This window comes from Puntigrus tetrazona, chromosome 3 (genome assembly GCF_018831695.1).
Source record: "Puntigrus tetrazona isolate hp1 chromosome 3, ASM1883169v1, whole genome shotgun sequence".
In the NCBI taxonomy this organism is placed as follows: domain Eukaryota; kingdom Metazoa; phylum Chordata; class Actinopteri; order Cypriniformes; family Cyprinidae; genus Puntigrus; species Puntigrus tetrazona.
Genome location: NC_056701.1, coordinates 1,108,232 through 1,128,706, shown reverse-complemented (window position 1 = coordinate 1,128,706; position 20,475 = coordinate 1,108,232). Strand labels below are relative to the sequence as shown.

At 38.6% G+C, this 20,475-nt stretch overlaps 2 protein-coding genes and 1 long non-coding RNA gene across 5 annotated transcripts in view; all 3 read left to right on the top strand.

Moving 5' to 3' along the window:
- The window catches only part of ccdc134 (coiled-coil domain containing 134), a 5,214-nt gene extending 5,081 nt beyond the window's left edge, over positions 1 to 133 (top strand). For all 3 annotated transcript variants that reach the window (XM_043227249.1, XM_043227266.1, XM_043227257.1), the window contains exon 7: positions 1 to 133. This exon is cut by the window's left edge and continues 562 nt beyond it. The gene's annotated coding sequence lies outside the window, so the exon portion shown is untranslated.
- Positions 134 to 2,843: 2,710 nt separating this feature from the next.
- LOC122332629 (zinc finger protein 665-like) lies at positions 2,844 to 19,253 on the top strand. Its single transcript, XM_043229990.1, has 6 exons — positions 2,844 to 3,610; positions 5,399 to 6,352; positions 16,354 to 16,472; positions 16,580 to 16,687; positions 16,827 to 16,962; positions 18,436 to 19,253. The coding sequence occupies exons 1-6, from the start codon at positions 3,175 to 3,177 to the stop codon at positions 19,251 to 19,253; spliced, it is 2,571 nt and encodes an 856-aa protein (XP_043085925.1). The 5' UTR covers positions 2,844 to 3,174.
- LOC122330728 lies at positions 14,402 to 16,825 on the top strand. The gene is made up of 3 exons (XR_006248072.1): positions 14,402 to 14,555; positions 16,354 to 16,472; positions 16,580 to 16,825. It is a non-coding gene; the product is annotated as an uncharacterized LOC122330728 (long non-coding RNA).
- Positions 19,254 to 20,475: the final 1,222 nt, after the last annotated feature.

The window sequence follows — 20,475 nt, the reverse complement described above, 5'->3', positions numbered from 1 at the left end:
TCAGTGTGAAGGCGTTTTCTCCGATCTGACGTCCGAGGCTTTATTAAACCGTTCACGTGACTGTTATTGAAATCTGTGCAGCGTCGGTGGGAGGTCGTTACTGACCGAAGGAATAAAGTCTTATTTAACTCCAGCAGGGGTCAGGTGCGTGTTTTAAAAGGTTTCGTGGTCTGTGTTTGTTCAAGATGTCCTGATTTCCCTGTGTGTCGGGGATGAAGCTCCAAAATAACTGCTCACAGTCAAATATTCTCAGCCGTGGATGGATTATTAATGGATTCTGCGCTGTGTTATCGGCTAGGAATTTTTATTAATTGTCATAAAAAAACCAGGGTATGGGTATGCAGGCAAAAACTCAGGCCTGGGAGGAGTTCGGGAGGCCATGGAGAAGGCCTCAAAGAAGTTCTGGCAAACCAGAAAGTGGAGGGCTCTGCTGACTTCGACTGGGGACATTGTTGGGTTGCTCCTCAACCCTGCCAACACAGGAAGCAGAGCCCGTGGACCCGGGGGGGTGAGGGCACCGAGGTAGCTAAGAAGCTCCTCAGGGGTAGACGAAATACGCCCCGAATACATGAGTATCTTCTGCAGTAATGCGGTTGATGTAGCGGCCCCGTTGTGATGAAGAAGCTGAGCTGTAAGGTGAAGCTCACGATTTACTGGTCAATCTACGTTCCTACTCTCAGGAGCTTGGGGTCATGACTGAAAGGATGAGGTCCTGGATACAAGCGGCCGAAATGGGTTTCCTCCGCAGGGTGGCTGGACGCTCCCTTAGAGGTTTCAGTCACTCGGAGTCGACCCGCTGCTCCTCCCCATTGAGAGAGACCAGCTGAGGTGAGGTGGCTCCTGATGGAGGTGTTCAGGGCATGTGTCTCTGGGAGGAGGACCCGGGGAAGACCTAGGACACACTGGAGGACTGGGAGCGGAGGAAGAGTCTGGGGAGAAGGAAGTCTGGGCGTCCCTAATTAGACTCCTGCCCAGATAAGTGTTTGAAGATGGATGGATGGACATCGTGGCATTGGTTTTATCCAGGGCCATTAAACTGCGCTAGCTTAGCATGTCCTCATGTCGTTAGCTCGAGAAAATGCATTTAATGAAATTAAATCTAATTCCACGTCCAGCAAGACATTCGCGTCTTTAAGGACGCCACTTTCAACACTTTCGTACATGCAATACCAAAAAATTAAAAGTGTGCAATATCAACAAAACTAAACATGAATTCAACACGAATAACTTATTCTCACTGTTTTGTTTAAAAGATAATAAAAAGACCAAAAGGTGTCCAAATGCTGCCGCTGGATGAATCTCAACATACTCCACAAATCAGCCTGAACACAAGGAGAGTAAAGTAAAGACTAAATAAGTCATGCTAGATGTTATAATTATTATAACATTCAGTCCAACTCATACTGCTGGTGTCAGCTTGTATATGATCAGCTGGCTAGCTTTCATTAAGACGTGTCTTCATACCAGGAGCCTTCAGCTGTCCCAGATAAGGCTAGAAATAGGTCACTCGAGCGGAGGAATCATGTATTTTTAATACATTTGCAAAAATGTTGAACATCTGATTTTTGCTTTGCCTTTATAGTGTATGGAAAATAATAAAATAATTTAAAACGTACGGCACGTTACATTACAAACTAACCTTCTTCCTCAGGTTTAATGGCATTTTGGCAAACAAACATGTGTTTTATCTCCACCTCTTAGTCTCTCTCTCTTGCAGAAAATAAAGATCACACAAACCCACTCTATGCGTAATATAATAATGTAACGTGTTTTAATCCATCCACTTTGTGCATTAAATGAATTCAGAGCTCTGCATATGATATTTACAGGGTTACACAAACACATGTAGGTTATTTTTTTAATTATTCAGCCTGCAGCATTCTGGGAACGTTATTTCATGGTTGCGAAAATAACCTAAAATCAACCGACCAACGTTAAGTATATGTTATTTGTTTGTTTATTTTTAGGTTATTGAAAAAAAACCAAAATAGCATAAAACAGCCTTCAACGTTCTGGTTTCAACGTTTTGGTTGCAAAAAATATATATAACAAAAAGATATCAAATAACATAATTCTAACTTTATTATTTTTCATCACCAAAAACGTCAGGAGAGCGTCGTGTTGTTGGGACATCACACAGCAGAAATAAGTCATTTTATTCAAACTAGGGGTGAATTATATCTGAATCTTTAGTAAGTGCTATGTTCAGTAGCTTTAGTCAGGTCAGTTTGTGTTCCTCTGAACAATCGTTTTTGGTGTTAAGAATCTTTTAGACTATTATTATTCATCTAATATCATTTCTAAGCGTCTTCTTGGTTGTTATGGAAGCAGACGGCCAGGGAACTCCTACGAACTGATGTCTGTGTGTTTAAATCCAGAAGGAGGTGCAGGTGAGTGAAACCAAGCCCAGGCGAGGAATGGGAGGAGCCTGAGTCTGGCCCCTCCCTGACAGTCGAATCTGAAACTCGAATCTGAAACTTCAGTTGTTATTTTCAATGAAATATTTGACGCAAAAATTTTTTTTGCTTCTCTAATCCCTTCAGGAAGACAGTAGATGCCGATCAAAATCCACTTGAGGCTCATTTTTAATTCATTTGATCACCTTTAAAAAAAATCAATAAAAACCGAATAGAAATTTTTTTTAATCTAGTAAACCATACAAAATTCCTTTTTGTAGTGAGTTTTGGACACTTTTCCAGTAGGATTTAACATCCCACTAATAGAATCCATCACATACCAATAGACACCGTTATACTTACCATTATAAACATTAAATACATTACATTTTCTATTGTATTTTGGGTATGGATCGGTTTTTTGTTTTGTTTTGTTTTTTTCAGCAGGTTTGTACAAGCAAAAACTTTTCCCCGCGTTATTCCCGTCTCTCCTCTTCATCTCCAGTCCATTAGGGGGCGATCAAACACACGAGTTAAACCTCAGAGGAAGAAGATCAGTTTGACCGCGCTCTCTGATGTTTTCTCAGGATTCTGATTGCGATGCGTGATCGAACACAACCCGCTAGAAATGTGCTTTCTGTAAATATAAAAATTACGTTTTTGAATCAGATCAGTAAAATGCCTGTGATATTCTCATCCTCGTGGTCCTGACTAAGTTTTGAATCGAGCAGGAATATCTGATGGAGAAGCATCTGAACTGAGATCTTCTGCTGTGAAGATGGTGTTTGTTAAAGAGGAGAGTGAGGAGAACATGAGAGAACCAGAAACATGGAAAATAAAACAAGAGGAACCAGAAACCTGGAGAACGAAAAAAGAAGAACCAGTAACCTGGAGAATAAAACAAGAAGAATCAGAAACATGGAAAATAAAACAAGAGGAACCAGAAACCTGGAGAACGAAGAAAGAAGAACCAGAAACCTGGAGAATAAAACAAGAAGAATCAGAAACATGGAGAACAAAACATGAGGAACCAGAAACCTGGAGAATGAAAAAAGAAGAACCAGAAACCTGGAGAATAAAACAAGAATCAGAAACATGGAGAATAAAACAAGAAGAATCAGAAACATGGAGAATAAAACAAGAAGAATCAGAAACATGGAGAATAAAACACGAGGAACCAGAAACATGGAGAACGAAACAAGAAGAACATGGAGGTTGGTGTTTGTTCTTCATCAATCTTGAATGACTGTTTATTGACTGATTGTCAGAAGGGTCAATATTCCAAAAGTGAAGTTTATGAAGACTCAACATCTAAAAGGCATTAAGATATTTTTAATACATTTTGAGTTTCAGGTCTGCAAAAAACATGCTCCTTCCCCTTTTTAAATGGTCACCACTAGCACTTAATGCTAAACTAAACTTTTTATTTATTTTATTCCCTCAGTGATTTATCAAAATATTTTAAAAGGTTTTAGAAAAGAGGAAGACTTAAAAAAAAACTACAGCTACAGTATATAAACGACAAGCCAAAAGAAATTAATTTAGGCCAAAATGAAACTGAACCCTATACTAGGTCTCTCATGGACACTAGGGCTGTGTGTCACCAACAATCTCACATACGTTTATTTTGAGCAGTGGTATAACAGTTGTGATAACCAAAAAACTATTTTCCTTAAAATAAATAAGTTAAAAAACGAACAACTTAGAATAGATCTTCAAGTCTCTGGCTCAATGACAGAGCAAAACTTCAATCATATTACATAGAAGCAAAAACTCACCCCAAACCATTCTAGTTGTTTATCTCTTTCTACTTTTAGACGAACACAATCAGAGTCTTTCTGAAAATGTGTCCTTTCTCATCCAAGTCTGGTAATGCTGCTGGATGGTGACCGGGATTTTGGGAAATCTTGCAAAATCTCCAGAGACTTGAGAATAAATATGTTTTCCAGGAAACGTTGTAAAGACCACAAATTGACAAAAAGACCGAAGCTTAAAAAAACGTCCGTTTTTAAGATCCTGTCTTATTTCAGATTGCTTTCTGATTGGATATCGTTCAGTTTCACCTGATAATCTCCTGATCTTACACTCGTTTGTTCTTCGGTACACCTTGGCAAGTTTGATGGTAGATCAGATGAGTGGATCTCCTTTAAGACGTAATGCCGGTGCATCTCTGTATTTCCTGTCTCTGATTACACCGTGACGGAGGTGGATGTTTTGCATCTTCAAATAAGTCCTCAAGAGCGTCCACTTTCTTTCTCTTTCAGGATGGGACAGATCTTTCTGTTCTCTTCTTCTCAATTAGTCTGATTCTGAAATAATCATAACATGGCATTGTAATTAATAACGTCTACAGACTACATTAATTAAAAACCTATTTTTCAGTTGATCTCCAGCAAAACATTTTCACAGGGTGTACAGCATATGCAGTGAAAAAGAACCTGTAAAAACAAGTAATAAGACAAAGACCGACCGCTACGGACTGATTAAACCTTGTTGTAACCCAGCATTTCCCAATCCCCGTACCATTTAAATGATCCAGTTTAAATGTTGTTTTAATTAAACAAAGCAGAGTATATCAAACTATATAGTTTTGTGGATATTAAGCTCTTAACCCCCAAAAACATCACATCACCAGTATAACCAGTAGATGGCGTAAAAAAAAATACAAAACATCAGATCAGGAAATTTAGTCAAAGTTTAGCAAAGTCACAAATCAACAAACTTTCTTCACATTGTGACGCGGATAAAAACGGCAGTAGAGAGGGCACAACTGTAACGGATAACCCCGCCCACATTAAACCGTCGTGTTGTACAGAACCGAGTGGAAAAGCGTCATTTGAATGCTTCTCAACTCAAGCTCAGTGTCTTTCTGTCAAATACCGAGAAATAAACATGTAATATAATTAGTAGGTTTTGTGTATTTATGCTATTTTATTTATATGTACCGTTACACCAGGGTCCACTTTTGTGTTCAGATTTCACGATTTTTACTTTTATTTCAGAGTTGATTGAAGAAAAAGAGAAGAATCAAGAATCAAGAGACGAAGCTGGAGAAAAACCCTTGAGTTGCTCTCGTAGCAAAGAGAAAGATATGAAGAAAAGAAGAGCTGAGACGTCGTTCACCTGCACTCAGCGTGGAAAGAGTTTCACGCATTTAGCCCACCTTAAGAAACGCATGAACATCCACTCCACACGGCTCAGACGTACTGCTGTGAGAGATTACAAGCGCTTTGAGCGCGTCTCGGACACCTCTGCAAAACTGCATGAGAGGATCCACACCGAAGAGAGAGCTTATAAGTGTTCACACTGCGACAAGAGAATGAGTCATTTATCAAATATGAAAAGACACGAGAGGATCCACACCGGAGAGAATCCATATAAGTGTTCACACTGCAGCAAGAGGTTCAAAAGGCCAGGAGACCTGCAAAGACACGAGAGGATCCACACCGGAGAGAAAGCTTACAAGTGCACGCACTGCGACAAGATTTTCAACGATTTGTCCAATCTGAAAAGACACGAGAGGATCCACACCGGAGAGAAACCTTATAAGTGCTCGCACTGCGACAAGGGATTCAGTCAGTCGACATTTCTGAAGACACACGAGAGGATCCACACCGGAGAGAAACCCTACGAGTGTTCACACTGCAGCAAGGGATTCAAAAAGTCAGGAGACCTGCAAAGACACGAGAGGATCCACACCGGAGAGAAAGCTTACAAGTGCACGCACTGCGACAAGATTTTCAACGATTTGTCCAATCTGAAAAGACACGAGAGGATCCACACTGCTGAGAAATGTTATAAGTGTTCGCACTGCGACAAGAGGTTCAGTCAGTCGGGATACCTGAAAACACACGAGAGGATCCACACCGGAGAGAAACCGTATCAGTGCGCCGCGTGCGGGAAGTGTTTCATCAACTCATCTGTTTTAAACAGGCACACAAAAACCCATCACAGTTAAAACTCTGATATACTTCAAACTAAGCCGTATCATTTCAAACAAAATCAGACCGAAGTTTTATTTTCTTTTTGGACAACCAGCCAATCAGTTTAAAAGACTGATGGTGTTGGCCCCGCCTCCTCACAAAACATTTTCTTCACCCAGAGGTACTCTCGTTTGGTCCTGAATAACTTTAAAGACAGAAAGCAAGGTTAATTCACCATCTGCTAAACCCTGAGCTTTCGGCTGCTGAACACCTCGTGGTGTTTTATACCTGAGCTTTCAGGTCATGCCCCGTGACGCTTTTATGATTGTTATCTTCTAATTTAAGTATTTAAATGGAAATGGCGAAACATCTGAGGAAATATCTGTATGGTATGCTTACTCTTTGGTCGTAATTTAATTTTCTAGGGATGTATTTCACATTGATCAGCTGAGTAATCAAAAAGTAGTATTTCCCTGTAAAAGACTTGTTTTATATTGACCTTTTATTATTGTTTGAATATGCAATGAATTCATGCATAAATTCATGCCTTAATTATGCCTTCATGCACTATTATCTCATGAATTGTGGGAAGATTATTATTAAATCTTTAATAGTTTACCTACTGAAAAAAATGTTATTTAGTATTGTGCTTTCTGCTGCCACTCCTTTTGAAGAAGATGACTGCATGATCTTAAACATCTCTAAAAAATAACATTACTGCAAATGTTTAACAATTTCTTTTTATGTGGTATTTGCATTGTTTTCCGAGGCGTTTTCTCTGACGTGATGTGACTGAACATAAAACCATAAAATACACCAGAAGCGCAACATAATTACAAGAGGAAGCAAAGTCTGCGCTAACTGACGCAATCGGTCTAAATTGAATTGTTCCCACTTTAAGAAACGACAGGTTTAACCGCTGGAAAAATGAACGCTCATTGGCTCTTCCCTGCATCGTCACAAATTGTGACCTGCAGTGTTTCTGCCTTCAGGGAAAAATGAGGATAATTGGATATTATTTTCAGCGATTGACATCTTAAATCCTGCTCTTCATACAAACCTACTGTATTCTGCCAGAGAGCACTGCAACGGCAGCGTCGTTTTGCTACATATTTGCACTAAATAAATGATTGTAATGATACCGACCTGCCTGTCATGTTTTTTTTTTTAAGGAATCAATTTCAGTCATCTCTAAAAATAAAAGTAAAAATGATTCATGTTCAGTAACTTGTCAATCAATCAATCATTTTTATTTATATAGCACTTAACAACACAGGTTGCATCAAAGCACTAAACAGTATAATGTAGAAGAATACAATGACAGGGATGCATAATGACGAGATTGCTTTTAATAACAAATTGTTCAGAGACACTCTCTGTAATCAATTCGACGATAATCACTAGAAGTTAAGTGTCCCCAACAAAGCAAGCCAGAGGAACCAAAACCCCATCCAAAACAAACCTTGTGAGAAACCAGACTCAGGGCCAGTTCTCCTCTGACCGGACGCCCAGCATTTAACTTCCAGTTCAATTTTTTAACACAGCTGTGTCAGATAGTGTAAATGACTTTGTGTGTGTGTGTGTGTGTGTGTGTGTGTGTGTGTGCACATCAGGATCTGGTGATTGGTCCACGGGGCGCATCTAGGTGTTCTGGTCTCTGATGAACATAATCTCTGGGTGCTGATCCACCATCTAGTCTGGATACAAACTGTGAAAACAGACACCAAGAGACAGGACTAATATTAGCGTAGATGCCATTCTTTTTACGATCTTTGTACGTCACAAGCACATAGTATTTTAGAATTAGTGTTCTAAAAATCCTTTAATGCATTTGCATAATAAAAGGTGTGTTGGTGTGTTATGCGTAGGCTAAGTTAAAAAGATGTGTCTTTAATCTAGATTTAAACTGGCAGAGTGTGTCTGCCTCCCGAACAGAGTTAGGGAGATTGTTCCAGAGTTTAGGTGCTAGATAGGAAAAGGATCTGGCGCCCGCAGTTGATTTTGATATTCTAGGTATTATCAAATGGCCAGAGTTTTGAGAACGCAGCGGACGTGCAGGACTATAATGTGATAAGAGCTCGCTCAAGTATTGAGGAGCTAAACCATTCAGGGCTTTATAGGTAATTAATAAGATTTTAAAATCTATTCGATGTTTGATAGGGAGCCAGTGCAGTGTTGACAGAACCGGGCTAATATGATCATACTTCCTAGTTCTAGTAAGGACTCTGGCTGCTGCGTTTTGGACTAGCTGAAGTTTGTTTATTAAGCGTGCAGAACAACCACCCAATAAAGCATTGCAATAATCTAACCTTGAGGTCATAAACGCATGAATTAATATTTCTGCATTAGAGTTTGAAAGCTTAGGTCGTAATTTAGATATATTTTTAAGATGGAAAAACGCAGTTTTACAGATGCTAGAAACATGATTTTCGAAGGAAAGATTGCGGTCAAACAGCACACCTAGGTTCCTAACTGATGATGAAGAATTAACAGAGCAGCCATCAAGTGATAGGCTGTGTTCTAGATTATTATATGTGGGGTTTTAGGTCCAATTATTAGCACCTCTGTTTTTTCAGAATTTAACATTAAGAAGTTACTCATCATCCAGCTTTTTATATCGACTATGCATTCTGTTAGATTCTCAATTTGGTGTGTATCACCAGGCTGCGCTGAAATATAGAGCTGAGTATCATCAGCATAGCAGTGAAAGCTAACACCATGACTCCTGATAATATCTCCCAGAGGTAACATGTACAGGTTGAAAAGTAACGGTCCTAGCACTGAGCCTTGAGGAACTCCATATTTCACTTGTGATTGATATGATACCTCCTCATTTAATGCCACAAACTGATAGCGGTCAGATAGATATGATGTAAACCATGCTAAGGCGCTTCCTCTAATGCCAACATAGTTTTCTAGTCTATCCAAGAGAATGTTGTGATCGATAGTATCGAATGCTGCGCTAAGATCTAATAGCACTAATAATGAGATAAAACCACGATCAGATGATAAAAGCAGGTCATTAGTAACTCTAATGAGAGCAGTCTCAGTACTATGGTACAGTCTAAAACCTGATTGGAAATCCTCACAGACACCATTTTTTTCTAAAAAGGAATACAGTTGTGAGGATACTACCTTTTCTAGTATCTTTGACAGAAAAGGGAGATTAGAGATTGGTCTGTAATTTACTAAGTCTTTGGGATCAAGATGTGGTTTCTTAATGAGAGGTTTAACTACAGCCAGTTTGAAGGTTTTGGGAACATAACCTAATGACAATGATGAATTAATAATGTTCAAAATAGGATCTATGACTTCTGGAAGCAGATCTTTTAATAGTTTAGATGGAACAGGGTCTAACATACATGTTGCTGGTTTAGATGATTTAACAAGTTTGTACAAGTCTTCTTCTCCTATAATAGAGAAAGAGTGTAATTTTTCTTCAGGGGATCTAAAGCTCACTATCTGATGTGAAACTGTAGTTGACAGCTGCATAGTTACAATTTTATCTCTGATGGTATCAATCTTAGAAGTAAAGAAATTCATGAACTCATTGCAGCTATACTCTTGGGGCATATTAGCACCTGCTGATGCTTTATTTTTTGTTAATTTAGTTACTGTACTGAATAAATACCGGGGGTTGTGTTTGTTTTCTTCTAAAAGGGATGAAAAATAATCAGATCTTGCAATTTTTAATGCTTTTCTGTATGACAGCATACTCTCCCGCCAGGCAATACGAAATACTTCTAATTTGGTTTTTCTCCACCTGCGCTCCATTTTCCGGGCTGCTCTCTTTAGGGTGCGTGTGTTGTCATTATACCATGGAGTCAGATTGTTTTCTTTTATCTTTTTTAAGTGCAAAGGAGCAACTGTATCTAAAGTGCTAGAAAAAAGAGAGTGCATAGTTTCTGTTATATCATCAAGTTTTTGCGTCGTATTGGATGAGCTAAGGAATTGAGATAAGTCAGGAAGGTTATTTAGAAAGCTTTCTTTTGTGGTGGAAGTGATGGTTCTACCATACTTGTAATAAGGTGCAGAGTTTACAGGTTTAACTATACAGAGTTCACACAAGACTAGATAGTGATCTGAAATCTATATATTGTACAGGATTTGTGTTATTTATACTACTTATTGCAAATAGTGGCAATTATTTTCATATCAGTATTGCAGTGCAATAATAATTCAATTCAATTTAATTCAATTCAAGTTTATTTGTATAGCACTTTTTACAATGGCTATTGTTCCAAAGCAGCTTCACAAAAGCAAATCACTACACAGCAGGATGAATTACAATAAAAGAAAATTCAAGATAGAATTAGTCCAGACGGAAGGTTAAGTTTTCCTCGACGTCATCGCAGGAAGGTCATCTCCTCACTGGGTCCACTGGAGAGGCTCGGTAACTAGATGCCTCTGGATGTGCATCCCGAGGTGGAGACAAAAGGATAATTAGCGTAGCGGCCATTCATACTATTGGGAATCACGATGTACTGTAGCATAGGTTTATGTGAATCTTTATGAGTATGCTTTGCTAAAAAGATATGTCTTTAGCCTAGACCTAAACTGAGAGAGTGTGTCTGATCCCCGAACATTTGCAGGAAGGTTATTCCAGAGTTTGGGTGCCAAATGTGAAAACGCTCGACCACCTTTAGTAGACTTTGCTATACGAGGAACTACCAGGAGCCCTGAGTTTTGAGATCTTAAAGAGCGTGACGGGTTGTAGCTTGACAGAAGGCTGGTCAGATAAATGGGGGCTAAACCATTTAGAGCCTTGTAGGTCAGTAACAGTACTTTATAATCAATTCTGAAATGAACAGGCAGCCAGTGCAGGGAGGATAAAACTGGGGTTATATGATCATATTTCCTTGTCCTGGTAAGAACTCGAGCGGCTGCGTTCTGCACTAACTGAAGCTGGTTTATTGAAGATGCTGGACAACCAGCGAGCAGCGCATTACAGTAATCCAGTCTAGATGTCATGAATGCATGAACTAGCTTTTCTGCATCTGAGAGAGAGAGCATGTGTCTGAGTTTAGCAATATTTCTAAGATGAAAGTAGGCAGATTTTGTAACATGAGTGATATGGTGTTCGAAGGACAGGTTGCTGTCCAATATCACACCCAAGTCTTTAACTGTCGGAGTAACGTTTATATCACATCCATCTAATTGTAGTTTGAGCTCAGAAATTTGCTGTAAACATGAATTTGGTCCGATAAGAAGCACCTCTGTTTTATTAGAGTTTAATAGAAGAAAATTTCTAGTCATCCAGTCTTTTATGTCTTTATAACACTCTGTTAATTTAGACATTTCTGATAACTTATCAGGCTTAGATGAAATGTATAGCTGTGTGTCATCTGCATAACAGTGGAAATTAACCCTGTGCTTTCTAATAATGTTCCCCAGGGCAGCATGTATATAGAGAACAGTAAGGGGCCTAGAACTGATCCTTGAGGCACACCACACTTTACAGGCATTATACTAGAGCGGTCTCCGTTTATATCTACAAATTGATAACGGTCTGATAGGTATGATTTAAACCACTTTAAAGCCTGTCCCTGTACACCAGCGGTGTTTAAACGCTCAGGAGAATATTATGATCTATGGTGTCAAATGCAGCAGTGAGATCCAATAAAACGAGTAGCGAGACGCAGCCTCGGTCGGAGGATAAGAGCAGGTCATTAGTGATTTTAACTAATGCGGTTTCTGTGCTATGGTGCGGTCTAAAACCTGACTGAAACTCCTCATAGACATCATTCATCTTAAGAAGGAGCATAGCTGCGCTGACACAACTTTTTCTAATGTTTTTGATATAAATGAGAGATTTGATATCGGTCTGTAGTTAGATAGTTCATTAGGATCAAGTTGTGGTTTTTGATCATAGGCTTAATAATTGCTAATTTGAATGGGTTGGGTACGTGACCTAATGATAGGGAGGAGTTAATAATATTTAGAAGAGGTTCACCAGCTGCTGGTAATATATCTTTCAGAAATTTAGTTGGAATAGGATCTAATATACATGTGGCAGATTTAGACTTAGTGATTAGTTTAACTCTTCCTGTCCTATGGTTGCAAAACACTGTAACTGAATTTGCTGGGTACTGAGTGAGGCTGGACTAAAGGACGAAGTTAAGGGTTGATTTTCTGTTATTTTAAGTCTGATATTATCTATTTTATTAGTGAAGAATTGTATGAAGTCATTGCTACTTAACTGAGAGGGTGTGCAGCGTTCTGTTGCTGACCGATCATTTGTTAATCTAGCCACTGTGCTAAATAAAAATCTAGGATTGTTTTGGTTTCTTTCAATGAGTTTACGGAGGTGCTCGGCTCTGGCTGCTTTTAGTGACTGTCTATAAGTGCACATAATGTCCTTGTAGGCAATTCTAAAAACCTCTAGCTTAGTCTTTCTCCACTTACGTTCTAGTGAACGAGTAGCTGTTTTTAGAGAGTGTGTATGACTATTGTACCATGGTACACTTTTATTCTCTCTAATCTGTTTTAACTTGATGGGAGCGACAGTATCTAATGTGCGAGTGAAGATACTGCACATACTGCTGGTCATTTGCTCAAGATCATCTGCTTTCTCAGGTTTGCGGAGCAGGTCAGATAGATCTGGTAGGTTGTTTGTGAATTTATCTACAGTGGTTGGGATAATGGTTCTACCCAGTTGGTAACGAGGTGCGGCTCGGTTAATCTCACTTACAGAGAGTTTATAGGATATGAGGAAATGATCAGTGATATCATCACTTAGAGGTAAGATATCTAGGTCTAAAACATCGATGCCATGCGAAATAATTAAATCTAATGTATGCTTACAGCAGTGAGTTGGGCCGATTACATTTTGCTTTAGCCCAAAAGATGTTAATAAATTTGTGAAAGTAGCTCCTACTGTATTATTTGGGTCGTCAACATGAATGTTGAAATCACCGATAATAAGTGCTCTGTCTTTATTAATTATTAAGTCTGAAATAAAATCAGCAAATTCCTTAAGAAAATCTACATAAGGTCCTGGTGGTCTATACACAGAGATAAGAGAAAGATAACAGAGATTTCTTTGTTGCATCCATAAGCGTAACATTAAGATCAAGCAGTTCAAAAGAGTTAAAGCTAATTCCAGTTCTCTGAGTAACATTTAGCTCCTGACGATATATAGCTCCAACACCTCCACCTCGACCTGACCGGCGGGGCTCGTGCTTATATAAGTACCCTGATGGAGTCGACTCATTTAAACTGATGTAATCGTTAGGTTTCAGCCATGTTTCAGTCAGGCAGAGCGCGTCAAAACTTTTGTCTGTAATTAATTCATGTACTATGAGAGATTTCGGCGCCAGTGATCGGATGTTTAGGAGACCAAACTTTAAATATTGCTGCTGTTGACTGGTTTTAACTGTTGTTTTGATCGTGACTAGGTTATTTCTAAGGCCTGTGCGGGATTTACTGATATATCTGATTTTTCGCGACACAGTTTCTATGTGGGTAATCATACTCTCGGGTCTAACATATACATTACATGTCATATTGTCAAAGCTGCTGTCGTGTGATTCGTCACCTACTAGTCCGATGGAGTGTAGAGCGGTGGAGATGTTGTCCGAGAGACGCTTTGCTCCGGCACGGTTGGGATGCAGACCATCCGCACGGAAGAACCTAGGGCGCTTCCAGAAAGAACCATTCATTGAAACCAAAAAGTCTACTGAACCTTTCCATTCCGTGACGGAGCGTGGGAAGCGTCTCGGGCGCGGCGCAGATCATATAACATATTTGCATTTTGTCTTTTGAATAATTAGTTGTAATTAGGAGCCCAAACCCAAAAACATTCTCCCACAGAAAGCTCACTGTCTAAATGTACTCAAAACTAACTTAAGTGCTCAGACACCAACTCAGTTTCTTAAGTGCACGTGCATTCAAAATCCTCTTCCACAGGACACAGAGCAGATCTCATGCTTCAGTCACTGAACATGCGATGATATTTTCAGTAAGATAGTTTCTAGTGAAATCCACAGCGTCAAGTAGGTGGCGCTGATGTGAAAATACAAGCTGGCGATGAAGAAGAAGAAGAAGAAGAAGACCTTCTTGAGATGAAGCCAACAGGTATTTCCAAACACGTTTACACGTTGAGATAAACGTTTAGTTTAGGTGCATGTAAGGAACATACGATGAATTATGATGAAAAGACTCTTTTAATGTCAATAGCTATCGTTTTCACTACATTTATTTTGCTGATGTCTTCAGATCTTCTGGAAATGGCCAGGTAAAGCTCTTTTCATTGGTATCAGCAGACTGCGAATTTGTTGGTTGGAAATTTATTCTTGTTTATGCCTTTTTCTGCATGTTGTTTGTATTTGCAAATATTTACTTTAAAATGTAAAATGTTATGTTTCTGACTGTATTTGGACGAAGACGCAGAATAATGTTATTAGAGATAAAAAAGTAGCGTCAGTTACTTTACGGTTAATAGACAGAAAGACATCAATTATTAGTCCATGTCAGGTATTTTTATAACAATAGAGTATAATGCGGTAAAAAATCAATTATCTGAAGCCCCTTCAATAGAAGTCAATAGAAACATTACACTGAACGAATACTTGGAAATGCACAGTAAACATTTTCTAAAAAAAAATCTTGATTATTTTGTATATATGGTACATAACACAGCATTCTTATCTATTGACTAATGCTGTTAAATCATATTACTATACTGAAGGTTAAGATTAATTTGAATGAAAACACTGAAATTGTACTCGAAGTTTTTATAATAATAGAAATGCAATTACATAATTATGTTTCTACACTAATTAATTACATGTTGGCTGTCAAAAAACTTGGCAGATTTATTTAAACATAAATTAAACATTGACCAATATTTCCATATTTATGTATTACTTTGTTTTAAATAATTTAGAAATTTTACTTAATCATTTTAACGATATTGAATTAAAAGAATGCAAGTCAATAAAACAACCACACTTTTTGGCAAAGCGCTGATGGACATTATTTGGCCGTTATTTTGCCCATTTTTCACTCCGAGATGAAAATTAAAAATGCCAATAAAATTATCCGCCGAAATTATCGTCTAATATTAGTCTGACCGTAGTTCTTTCTCACGGCAAATGTGTGTTTCTGGTGTCCCACGTCCACACGAGATACATGGAAGTCAGAACAAACTACTCCTTTATGTGTAAAATGTTTTGGTAAAAATGAATATTGATCTAAACTGAATATTGAGGGTAACTGAGGACGGGTGTTCAGAGCTCAGAGAATTAACTCCCAGAGACTCCCAAAAGATCAAGTTGGCTATATTTTTCAGATTTTTATATTCTCTTAAAATGTAAAGGATTTGCTTTAATGCAATTTTGTCTCGTGAATTATTTATTGTAGGCGCCACTGGATATTAATATATAAACCTTTTCTATCAATCTTTTATTCTTTTGTAATTTTGCTGAGTTCAGTAGCCTGAAGCTCAGTAAAACCTGACTGATTTTTTGTGTGTGTTTATATATTCGTGTGAACAGTCGTTTGATGTCCCTGTGATATGAATGTGATCTGTGATGGATGAATTTTTATTTAGAACATTTTTTGCCGACGTTTGTAAATCAGAATTAGTAAATTTGCTATAGTTACTTTACGCGCAAAACATGAACATTTACAGTAAACAGACGCTGCTAAATACCTCTACTCTTCCTGATTTTATGATCACGTCAGTTTCTGCACGTATAAAACATATAGCATGTTCATTCATTTATTGCTCTTGTAGTTATTAGAAAATCTAACTATATTTAAATTTAGCTATTTGTTTTCCGGTTACCGTTTTGGGCAAACATGCTTCTTCCACACAGAAAATATCAATTATTATCAGCCTATTGTTGTTATATTTTTCTTCAGGCTACATATTGTCTTTGTCACTTTTTTTATTCATAATTTCCATATTTACATGCTGCATTCTTGTGTATTTCTGAAATAAAAAGATTTGACTAATAGTTTCTTCTCCTCTAATCAGTTCACGAAGATGCTGTTCAAATAATTTAATTCCTTTTCTTAAATTTTAACAGTTCGGATTTTCCCGCCTCTCACTCTTCCCTCTCCAGTCCAGCGGGTGGCGCTAAACCACGTGCTTTACTTAGTGTCAAACACCATTAAACCTCAGAGGAAGAAGTTCAGTTTCACCATGGTCTGTGTTATGTTTTTATGCTGTTTAATACAAACTGTTAGAAATGTGTTTTCTGTATATACCTGTAATATTCTCATCCTCAAAGTCTTGACAAAGTTTTGAATCAGGCAGGAATATCTGGAGGAGTATCATCTGAACTGAGATCTGCTGCTGTGAAGATGGTGTTTGTTAAAGAGGAGAGTGAGGAGAACATGATTGAACCAGAAATCTGGAAAGTAAAACACGAGGAACCAGAAACATGGAGAATAAAACATGAGGAACCAGAAACATGGAGAATAAAACACGAGGAACAAGAAACATGGAGAATAAAACACGAGGAACCAGAAACATGGAGAATAAAACATGAGGAACCAGAAACACGAGGAACCAGAAACATGGAGAATAAAACACGAGGAACCAGAAACATGGAGAATAAAACACGAGGAACCAGAAACATGGAGAATAAAACACGAGGAACCAGAAACATGGAGAATAAAACACGAGGAACAAGGTTGGTGTTTATTTTTCATTCATCTTTAGTGGCTGTTTATAGACTGTCCCACAAACATGGTTTAAAAGTTTATCAAGAACTAGAATCTAAAACCATATTGCAATATCTTTAATTCTTCTTGAGTTACAGGCTAGTTTTAACATTGTTTGTTCCTCAGGCAATTCAGGATGCACATATTTCAATTCAATTCAATTCAAGTTTATTTGTATAGCGCTTTTTACAGTGGCTATAGTTCCAAAGCAGCTTCACAAAAGCAAATCACTACACAGCAGGATGAATTACAATACAGGAAAGTTCAAGATAGAATTAGTCCAGACGGAAGGTTAAGTTTTCCTCGACGTCATCGCTGGAAGGTCATCTCCTCACTGGGTCCACTGGAGAGGCTCGGTAACTAGATGCCTCGGGATGTACATCCCGAGGTGGAGACAAAAGGATAATTAGCGTAGCGGCCATTCATACTATTGGGAATCACGATGTACTGTAGCATAGGTTTATGTTAATCTTTACGAGTATGCTTTGCTAAAAAGATATGTCTTTAGCCTAGACTTAAACTGAGAGAGTGTGTCTGATCCCCGAACATTTGCAGGAAGGTTATTCCAGAGTTTAGGTGCCAAATGTGAAAACGCTCGACCACCTTTAGTAGACTTTGCTATTCGAGGAACTACCAGGAGCCCTGAGTTCTGAGATCTTAAAGAGCGTGACGGGTTGTAGCGAGACAGAAGGCTGGTCAGATAAATGGGGGCTAAACCATTTAGAGCCTTGTAGGTCAGTAACAGTACTTTATAATCAATTCTGAAATGAACAGGCAGCCAGTGCAGGGAGGATAAAACTGGGGTTATATGATCATATTTCCTTGTCCTGGTAAGAACTCGAGCGGCTGCGTTCTGCACTAACTGAAGCTTGTTTATTGAAGATGCTGGACAACCAGCGAGCAGCGCATTACAGTAATCCAGTCTAGATGTCATGAACGCATGAACTAGCTTTTCTGCATCTGAGAGAGAGAGCATGTGTCTGAGTTTAGCAATATTTCTAAGATGAAAGTAGGCAGATTTTGTAACATGAGTGATATGGTGTTCGAAGGACAGGTTGCTGTCCAATATCACACCCAAGTCTTTAACTGTCGGAGTAACGTTTATATCACATCCATCTAATTGTAGTTTGAGCTCAAATTTGATGATTTTAATGGCAGTACTTTTACATCTATATAGATTCCAGCTATAAACGAAAAGCATAGCAACTCCAGTTTTGGTTAAAATGTTGTATTTGCACAGTACAAGAAATAATTAGATCATGATTCAATTTGGAATCAGATTGTGACTCCCAAAATCAGATTGGATCGGATCGCGAAGTGCCTAAAGATTCCCACCCCTACCTCCCATCACTACCAAATCTGCTTCTGGTGCCATCGCCCATAGAACCTAGTAGTGTTGATCACTTTTATGTTCAGATTTCACCATTTTGCTTTTATTTCAGAGCTCACTGAACAAAAAGAGAAGAATCAAGATTCAAGAGATGATGAAGAGAAAAGTCATGTCAAAACTGAAGAAAAACCTTTGGGTTGCTCCCAAACCGAACAGAAAGATTTAAAGAAAAGACGAGCTGAGACGTTGTTCAACTGCACTCAGTGTGGAAAGAGTTTCACGAGCAAATTTGGTCTTGAGCGTCACATAAGAGTTCATACTGGAGAGAAGCCGTTCACTTGTTATCAGTGCGGCAAGAGTTTCACGCAATTAGCCCACCTTAAGAAACACATGAACATCCACACCAGAGTCCACTCCGCACGGCGCAGACATACTGCTGTGAGAGAGCATGTGCACTATGAGTGTGAAAATACTTCTAAAAAACTACACAAGAGGATCCACACCGAAGAGAAACCTTATAAGTGTTCACACTGTGACAAGAGATTCAAAAACTCAGGAGACCTGAAAACACATGAGAGGATCCACACCGGAGAGAAACCCTACGAGTGTTCACACTGTGACAAGAGATTCAGTAATTCAGCAAATATGAAAACACACCAGAGGATCCACACTGGAGAGAAACCCTACGAGTGTTCACACTGCAACAAGAGATTCTGTCAGTCAACATATCTGAAAATACATGAGAGGATCCACACGGGAGAGAAACCTTATCAGTGTTCACACTGTGACAAGAGATTTAGCACGTTAAAATATCTGAAAATGCATGAGAGGATCCACACTGGAGAGAAACCTTACGAGTGTTCACACTGTGACAAGAGATTCAAAAACTCAGGAGACCTGAAAACACATGAGAGGATCCACACCGAGTGAAAAGTGTTCACACTGCGAGAGATCAGGAGACCTGAAAACACATGAGAGGATCCACACCGGAGTGAAACCTATAATGAGTGTCATTTTCAAACCTTAAAAGACACGAGAGGATGTGACTTATGAGTGTTCACACTGTGACAAGAGATTTAGCACGTCAAAAAATCAGAAAATGCATGAGAGGATCCACACCGGAGAGAAACCATATGAGTGTTCACACTGCGACAAGAGATTCAAAAACTCAGGAGACCTGAAAACACATGAGAGGATCCACACCGGAGTGAAACCTTATAAGTGTTCAAACTGCGACAAGAGATTCAGTCATTTATCAAACCTTAAAAGACACGAGAGGATCCACACCGGAGTGAAACCTTATGAGTGTTCTCACTGTGACAAGAGGTTTAGCATGTCAAAACACCTGAAAACACATGAGAGGATCCACACCGGAGAGAAACCGTATCACTGCACTGAATGTGGCAAGTGTTTCATTAGTTCTTCTGTTCTAAACAGGCACACAAAAACCTATCACAGTAAAGTCTCCAACATACTTAAAACAAAATCGAAAAACAAACTGATAATAAAATCAGAAACAACTTTCGTTTTGAGTTAGTTTTGGAAGTTTGATTCACCAAACCGCTCGTTTTGGATGTTCTGGGTTTTTTTTTTCTTCTCCCTGGTTAATTTCTCAGTCAGCAGAGGTCAGGCAGGAGAACATCTTCAAATCGCTAGCACCATGAAGACGCTGTTTAGAATAGCTGAGCTGCTATATCCACATCTGTACGATTGCTCACGGAGAGACTAAAGATTAATTGAAAGCAGTTCATTCCTAAAAATAAGTTGCAACAAAGCTTGGTGTAAACAACCCAAATTCTGCAAGTTTTCCAAAGCCATGAAAGGAAAGAGTAAAGAAAAAATGTAGCAAGTACCAAATAAACGGGTTTCACATAAATGCTGCTGCTGTTCTTTTAATGGGCTATATACAATAAATGCCAAAACCACAATAATAAACATTTGATTTTTATCAAAATAATGACTCCAGTATTTTGTTTCCACAACATGCTCAAGTTTTCCGACTTTGAGCCATTCACACTTAAAGGACTGGTTATGGAAATAGAATTTTTAGTAATTTTAGACATGTCTGCTGCACATTAAGGACCCAGGTTACTAATCAAACACAAAGTATATTTCTTATGTGAGTATAATTATGCAGAAAATATCTGGTAGT

Bases quoted from the DNA above. Each gene is read 5' to 3' on its own strand.
- LOC122332629 (XM_043229990.1), top strand. From the start codon at position 3,175: ATGGTGTTTGTTAAAGAGGAGAGTGAGGAGAACATGAGAGAACCAGAA. The intron at 6,353-16,353 runs AAAACTCTGATA...AAATTTTAACAG, and splicing joins CACAAAAACCCATCACAGTT to TTCGGATTTTCCCGCCTCTC. The intron at 16,688-16,826 runs GTAAAACACGAG...ATGAGGAACCAG, and splicing joins TTGAACCAGAAATCTGGAAA to AAACACGAGGAACCAGAAAC.